Genomic DNA, 9,119 nt, shown 5'->3' with positions numbered 1-9,119 from the left:
ATTTTGTTTATTTTTTATAAGTTGTTGAAATTTTTCATAATCAATCCATGTATTCCATTTATTATTTATTTTAAATATTTTTTTTGCAATTAATATACTACATGAATGTTTATGTTCACAAGAAATTTGATATATATCTGATAAAGATTTTTTTTTATTAATTAGATTCCACGCAAATTGATATACTTCTTCATGCCATGGGATATTTTTCATAGTTAATTGATATCCTTGTGATGAGCCACAATATGTAACAGCCTTTATTTCTATAAAATCTGGATATCCTAATTCTATTAAATTGATATAACTATTTATTTCATTTTCCATCATATTATATTCTTTTACTAAAGTAAATCTGAATACTTTTCTTTCTTTACGATTTTTTAATATTTTAATACATTTTATATATCTATCCCAGAAATCTTTAAATAAAGGTCTATCAATATTTTTTAAAGCTTCTTTATTTGGAGCATCTATAGACAAATATAATTGTGTAACTGGATTTAAATTTTGTAATTCTATTGGGAATTGAGCATTAGTTACTAGAAATGTTGATATATTTCTTTTATGTAATTCATCTATTAATTTATTAATTTCTGGATACATAATAGGTTCTCCTACTAATGATAATGCACAATGTTTTATATTCATAGCTTTTTCAAAACGTTCAAGAATAATACCATATATACCTTTTAATTCTTTTATCATAGCTTTATGTTTTTTAATTATTTCTTCAACTATAATTTCTGCTTTATCCATATTCCATCTCCATTTTACACCTACAGGATTTTTATGATGTCTCCAACAGAATACACATTTATTTGCACAAGCCAAACTAGGTGTTGCTTCCATACATTGATAAGAATTAATACCATAAAAAGTATGTTTATAACAACCACCTCTACCTCTGACCTGTGATTTTGTCCATCGACATAATTTTACTGCACTATGAGATCCTACTATTTTATAACCTTCTTTTGTTAGTTTGTTTCTCTGACTAGAACTTAACATATCCTTTTTTTCTCCTGATATGAGATCTTCTACTTCTATGTGTTCCTCTTCATCATCCACATAGCTATCATTACTTGATGCTTCACTTTCTGAGGTTGAATCTTTATATGTCTCAATATTATTTGTATGATATGTATTGTTCTTATCATTATATTCATTCATCGATTCACAATTACAATTTGTGCACCCTTCAATTTTTTCAGTATCCCCACGGTGTAAATCTAAATCTTCATTGACATTTAATTCTTCTCTCTTTTCATTCATCGTAGTATTTATTTTATCCTTTATTTTTTTTTCTTCACTATCAATATTTGACAAACACATTTGTTGAACATCTTTAAAATTGCTATAATATATACCATTCTGTGTATTATATATTTCATTATTAAAACATTTGTTATTATTATGATCAATTAAAGGATTGTTTTCTTGGTACTCATTATTAGAGTGACTTACTTCCAATAGATCCATCGAATTTATAGAATGATCATCACTTTTTTTTTTTTTCTTATTTTTTTTTTTTTGGTTCTTTTGATCATTAATATATTTGTTGTCTTCACTCTCATTAACATAAAAATTTGTATGATTTGAAAAAAAATAACAATAATATGATAAGGTATCATATATTGTTTTATTCATATACCATCGTTTCATATAATTAAAAGAATAGAAAAATAAAGACAAACTAAGCGTTTTAAATATATTACACTTCCATAAAAATAAAGTTTCTTCATTATCTTGTGTATCACATAATTTTAATGTTTTATATAATTTTTGTGCTCCTAATGAATGTATATATTTCTCACATTTTTTTATAGGAATACAAAAATATTTATCTCCATATTCTTTATTGCCAAATCCAATACAACTAAAAAATATATCTTTTAAATAATTCTTTTCAATTCGAAAATCATTTAACATGTCTGTAAAAATTTCATCAATTTTAAAAGAATTATTAGGGAACGACCCATGACTAGATGTACTAATAAAAAAAAATAAAATATTTAAATTATAATTTTCTGTGCTATCAAAAAATGAATAATAATCATGATTATTTCCATCAATTAAATTAAAATATATTTTCCCTATTTTATTATTATCTATTATACAATCAACATAATTTCTAAATTTACTGTTGAACATTTTTATATTCTCTTTATAAGATTCTAAATAATTTATATTCTTATTAAAATATAATGTTACCATATTTTCATAGCCTGATCTTGATATTTTCTCTTTATTATTCTTCATCTTATTATTTTTATTATTATTATTATTATTAGTATTCACTTGATATTGATCAAAACGTAATTTAAAATATTCTATTATTTCATTTTCTAAATTATTCATATCATTCATATTTAAGGATGGATTTATATAATTACTCTTAAATGTTATATTACTACCAATATTATCGTTATTATCACATTTATCATTCTTATAATTATTTTTAATTTCTATTTTTTTTTCATTATAATCTTTCTTTTGAACCATATCACCATCATTCATCTTACTATTTATATGGTTTATGTATATATCTTTATTAATAATCTCATTTATGTCATTCAAAAATAAATGAACATTATTAAAATATTCTATTAATTCGTTTAAGAAATCTTTAGCTCTATTATAACTATTACCATCACCTGATCCATATATCACAGATATGTTTATCTTCACTTTTTTTTCATTACAGTGTGTTACTAGGATATTCTTCAAGAGAAATTCTTGATCCACAATTCCCATCTTTTACATTTCAACAAAAAAATAAAATAAATAAAAAATATATATATATATATAGTAATATATGTTTATTTTTTTATTATTTTTTTTTTATATATATATCTTCTATATATGTAAAATATATTGTCCTTTTATTATACTATGCTTATTTATTTATTATTATTTTTATATCAGTTTACGTTGTATACAAAAAGAAATAATTAATGACTCCTATAATATATTATATATATATATATATATATATATATATATATATATATATAATCATTTATATATTTTTTATTTCTTTTTATAGGAACCACATTTTGTAACATTAATCAAAAATATAAATCGCATCTTCATAACTTTTATTTAATTATCTATATATTTATTATATATATATATTTTTATATGTTACATTTTATAATATAATATAGAAAGATACGAAAAACAGCAAATTTTTAGTCCTCTCTTGAGCATATCACAAAACAGATCAACAAAAAAAAAAAAAAAAAAAAAAAAAATATAATATATATATATATATAATAAATAAATAATGAATAGATATTATATAAAAATTATTAATATATATATAAACTAACCAATTGTAGAATAAAAGTTTCCTTATATTTTATTATTCATATGTACGGTATTCATTTTATTAATTTTTTTTTTTTTTAATAATATATAGTAGTAGTAAAAGTATTATATATATATAATATATATATGTATAATTATTTATTATACTTTTTAATTTTTTTCATATTTCCTTAAAATGCTATATCATCAAAAGAAATAAAATAAAATAATTAAAAATTAAATGTATTTCTTATATATATATGTTTTATAATAATTATATAATGTTTCTCACTCATATGTTTATAGTATAAAACTATCTTTTAAAAGAAAAAATTTGAAGAAAAATATATAGTGGTAGTAAGTTTCATTACAAGGATAAGAATTTCTTTTTTTCTCTCTCGTCAAATATAATATAATTTTATGATCTAATATTTTTATAAGAACAAAATTAATTATGCTAAGAAAATATATATGTTTGTTATCATCTTAATATTATATATATATATATATATATATATTATATCTATACAGGGTTCATAGATTATCCTATTGTTTTTAAAGAATTGAAAAAAAAGATCGAACGAATGAACAAAGAAATTTTAAAATGATTAAATTATATGTAGAAATATTCACATTTTATATTATTCTTTTTTTTCTAATTTATCTTTTTACATTTGATATTTTTTTTTTTTTTTTTTTTTTTTTTTTTTTGTCGTCTTTTTATTTCAAGTAAAATACTTTTTAAATGATTGCACGAGAATATAAAATGGGTTATAAAAAAAAAAGAAATAAAAATATTTACCTATTATATATATATTTATAATAAAAGGTTAAGGTGGCATGAAAAATATAAGAGAAAAATTAAATGGTGAAGATGTTCCTTGTATTTAAAATAATACGCACATTTAAAAGCAAATAGGTATAATAAAAATATATAGATAAATTATATAATTTAAAAAAAAAAAAAAAAAAAAAAGATAATATGTATATTAATTCAGTTCATAATATTATAACACACGCATATTATATAAAGGAGAATATTTTATAAGTTTTTATGTAGACAATATATATATATATATAATAAATAATTATTTTAAAACTCTTTTTCATATTTATTTTTTTGTTTTTCTTATATGGTAAAATTTTTATACATAAAACCCCACCCAAAAAAAAAAAAAAAATATAAAACATAAGTTTTAAATAACATAAATAATAATAATATATAAAATTATTTTATTATTATATAATTTCAGATTATTCTTTTTTTTTCTTTTTTTTTTTTTTTTTTTTTTTGTGCAACATCTTCTAATATTTTTCTTATAGTATATGAAATTAAGTGTGTTATTTTTTTTTTTTAAATCAGAAAAAGTGTTGATTATACTGTTTATTTTTTATAACATGAATTTTTTTTTTTTTCTTTTAAAATTTGTAAACAAAAATATAAACTAATATGATGTTTTTCTTTCTTAAGAGGTAATATATTTTTTCCTTCTTTTGTGTTTTAATTTTAATTTAATTTAAATGAATTTATTTTATTTTTTTATATTTTTTTTTACATATTGAAATATGTATAATATGTAATGTTCTATATATATAAATTAAAGTTCTATCAATTATTGATGTTTTAATATTTTTCTTCTTAATTTATATATATATAATATATATATTATGTACATATGTATATAAATATATATGCATATAATTCCTTTATACATTTTATTTATTTAAACATATATTTATTTATTTATTTTATTTTTTATTTATTTATTATTTTTTTTTTTTTTTTTTTTTTGTTTATAGCGATGGAATTATAAAAGTACATCGTGATTTATATAAATATATATTTATATATATATATTCAATTAAATATTTGTGCATAATATTATTACATAATTTTTTTCCAGATTAAAATAGGTATATATATATATATGTATATTTCTATATAGATATGCCTTGTCCCCTTTTTTTTTTTTTTTTTTTTTTTCTTTTTTTTTCTTTTTTTTTTTAAAATATAATGGATGATGACTTTGTTAGAGCTCTTAATAAATTCAATTCCAAATTTTGTTTCAGTAATAAAAAAAATTCACTGAATGAAGTTCTTCAGAACAAAAAGAATGATAAAGGAGAGGATATAAATTGTAATAAATTAAAAAAGGATTTAGAATTACAATATATTCATAGTTCTAATAATAAAATATGTCAGAAATTTTTAACTCTACCACTAAACAAAAAATCGGATAAACTAAAAGACCACTCAGATAAAGTTATACTAGTTAGTATTATAAAAAAAAAAAAAAAAAAAATATATATATATGTATATGTATATATATATATATATATATATATATATATATATATATATATATTTATATGTTTATATCTTGTTTGTCCTACGTACATTATTTCGAACATGAGTATATTAATTTCATCATTTTAATTTGATACTTATGAATTAAAATGTATACAATGTTCATATAATAAAAGTTATAAAATATATGCACAAGAAAAAATAAGGAAATAAAAAAAATGTGACAAGTACTCTTGCTTATGTTACCTTTAAATAAAAAGTACTATAAATACAATAGTACCAATTATATATTTCCTGTTTGTGATTGTATATATATATTTTCTTGCGTTTATATTATAGCTTTTTAATTACTATAAAATGTTGATGTAATTAATCTCACGCATAAACGTATATTTGAATATGTCTAATTGTTTATATATATATATATTATACATAGTATGGGTAGTTATTTAAAAAAAAAAATATATGTATCCATATTATTTTGTGCTCCCATCTATGTGGTGTAATAATATTATTCATATTCCATTCCATTTAATTCTTATATTATCATTTTTTTTTGTTTCATTTTTTTTTTAATTTTTTTTTTTATTTTTTTTATTTTAGCCAGTGTCTATTCTGAAAACCTTAGAAAAAGGCAACTACAAGAATGAAGTAGAATTTCCATATACATTTAGTATTAAGAACGTACAAAATAATTATATTACACATGCATGTGTTTTAGAATTTAGTTCGAATGAAGGAATAATCTTTGTTTCAGATAATATAAAACAAAATCTAGGATTAGATAAACCTCAAAGTAGTAGTATAGCGCGTGTTTTAATAACATATTGTATACTATCTAAATGTGATTTTATAAAATTAGATTCTTTAAACGATAATATTAATGATATAAAATATATGAAAAATTTATTAGAAAATGAATTAAGTCTAAATTATAGTACTTTAACTTTAGGAGATTATATACATATTAATCATCTTAAATTTTATATAAGTGAACTAGAACCTGATAATGCTGTTTCTTTAATAAATACAGATATTAATGTTGATATATGCGAAAGAACAAATATTGATGAATATAAAAATGTTAAAACTATTGGCGATCATAAAGATATATATGAAATTATTAAAATTGATATACCTATAAATAATACTATTCAGAAAGGTATGAATAAATATAAATTTATTATTAATAATAATATATTAGATTTATTGAAAAAAGGTAAAATTGAACTAGTTATTAATTTAGAATCAACTATGAAGTTGAATTGTTTAAATTTATTTATATCATTTTCACCTCTAGATTCAGTATCAGAAGTCATTCATCATTTATATATTGATGATTGTAATACTGATCCAATTGTAATAAATAGAGAGATCATCAAAAGTATTTTAAAAATACACTTTTCCTGTTTAATGAAAGACGAACAATGTAATACAAATAATGATAATCATGATAATAATCATGATGATTATAAAGATGTGCATAATACATACAATAGTACCTCTAGTGATCATCTTGAGAATGATAAAATAGAAATACAAAATTATGATGATTCCTTTTTAGAATACATATTTGAACATTTCTTCCCACATATAATATATATAGGCGTACATAATTACATGGATACACTTGTAGAATATAATATATGCTTAAAATTAAATGAAGAAAAAAATATGAATACAAAAAAGGATGACAATAACAATAAATGTGTTAATGGACCATTATTTATTAATAATAATAATATTAATTTGTTGAGAAATATAAGTATGATCACACCAGATAGAGAAAATATAAAGAGTGATGATGAATATATTAGATGTGATAATTGTCTTAAAGATATATTAAAATATAATATACATATGCATAAAATTCATTGTATAAAGAATTTCATTGTGTGTAATATATGTAAAAAAGTGTTAAAAAAAAATGAGAAAGAAAATCATATACATTGTGATATATGTAATGAAGGATTATATTTAAATGAAAAAGAAAAACATGAATTTATATGGCATACTCAAATAAAATGTGTATGTAATAAAATTTTATATCGTAAACAATTTATTTTTCATCAAAATTTATTTTGTCCAAAAAAAATTATATATTGTACTTATTGTAATATTTTTACTCAATCAAATATTAATATATATAATGAAGAATTTATTTTAGCTACCTTTTTTGATATATATGATAATGTCAAAACAAATAATACTACAATAAATAAATCTATCAAATATTATTACAATATATTATTTACATATTTTCATTTCTTTTTTAAATATATTAAAAATACAGAACATGAAAAGTATTGTGGATCAAAATCTATTAACTGTACTATTTGTAAAAAAATTATTTATAGAAATCATTACCTTTTACATTTAAATACAATTCATCATTTTAATAAAACGGAGTCCTTTAAAATTATAAATGAAAACGTTGATTATAGCCAATTAATGAATGACACAAAACATAAATCATAATTAAATAAAAAATAAAACACATATATATATATATATATATATATATATATATATATGTATGAGTGAATATATCAAAATATAACACAAATGTTGTTTATTTAATTAAATAATATGTACTTTTTTTACAATGTACATATTTATGTATTATTTTTTTGTTATAATATATATATATATATATACATATTTATATATTTATATATTTCATTTTTTTTGTATTATAATTTTTTATATATTTATTTTTTTTTTTAATTTTTTTATGTAATTATACAATTAAACATATTTACGTCAACTGAATAAAATTCAGTTTATATATATATATTTATTTATTTGTATTTATATGGATACCTAAATTTTATTAATCTGTTAATTAGACAATTAAACATTATATAAAATAAATTTAAAATGAAAAAAATATACATATAATAGAATATGATCATATATACAATAAATTATCAAGGAGTCTTAATCTTTTCATACATAATATAACTCCTATAGTTTTACATTATTTCTTAATATATATAAATTATCAACATTAAGGATGTAGGCTTTTTTTTTTTTTTTTTATTCATTATACAAATGGTTCATTTTATATTTCTATATCTTACAATATTTTCAAAAAAATATATTTATATATATGAATTAACTATATGTTGTTATTTTATTATATATATATATATATATATATATATATATTTATGCATATAAATTTTTATTTTTACTCATATTATTTTTTTATACACATAAAATGAGAATTAAGGGCTCCCATTTATTATTGAGAAAATATATATTTAATATACAGTAAATGTGGTAATATAAGAAGGAAAATATTATGTATATATTATATAATTTTTTTTAAATATAAAAATAAAAATAATTATATATATATAATATATATTTTTTTTAATTCATATAGTTAATTATACCTATGGAATATAATGTTACCTTTATATGCGTAAAAAGTATTTTATCTTTTTTTTTTTTTTTTTTTTTTTTTTAAATTAAGATATTATTTAAAGGCGGAAAA

At 18.1% G+C, this 9,119-nt stretch overlaps 2 protein-coding genes across 2 annotated transcripts in view; one reads left to right on the top strand and one right to left on the bottom strand.

Annotated features, from left to right (window-relative positions):
- Positions 1-2,754, bottom strand: part of PADL01_0523900 (tRNA-YW synthesizing protein, putative) — a gene marked incomplete at both ends in the record, with an annotated part of 2,880 nt that extends 126 nt beyond the window's left edge. The window contains one exon of the mRNA XM_028685611.1: positions 1-2,754. This exon is cut by the window's left edge and continues 126 nt beyond it. Coding sequence (XP_028537093.1) covers positions 1-2,754 — 2,754 coding nt within the window.
- Positions 2,755-5,323: 2,569 nt separating this feature from the next.
- On the top strand, positions 5,324-8,095 carry PADL01_0523800 (ubiquitin fusion degradation protein UFD1, putative; the record flags this gene model as incomplete). Its single annotated transcript, XM_028685610.1, has 2 exons — positions 5,324-5,581; positions 6,221-8,095. 2 exons carry the CDS (start codon positions 5,324-5,326, stop codon positions 8,093-8,095), a joined length of 2,133 nt encoding a protein of 710 aa, XP_028537092.1.
- Between the last annotated feature and the right edge of the window lie 1,024 nt (positions 8,096-9,119).

This window comes from Plasmodium sp. gorilla clade G2 (assembly GCF_900097015.1).
Source record: "Plasmodium sp. gorilla clade G2 genome assembly, chromosome: 5".
Classification (NCBI taxonomy): Eukaryota; Apicomplexa; class Aconoidasida; order Haemosporida; family Plasmodiidae; genus Plasmodium; species Plasmodium adleri (nom. inval.).
This window is presented reverse-complemented; position numbering and strand designations above follow the sequence as displayed.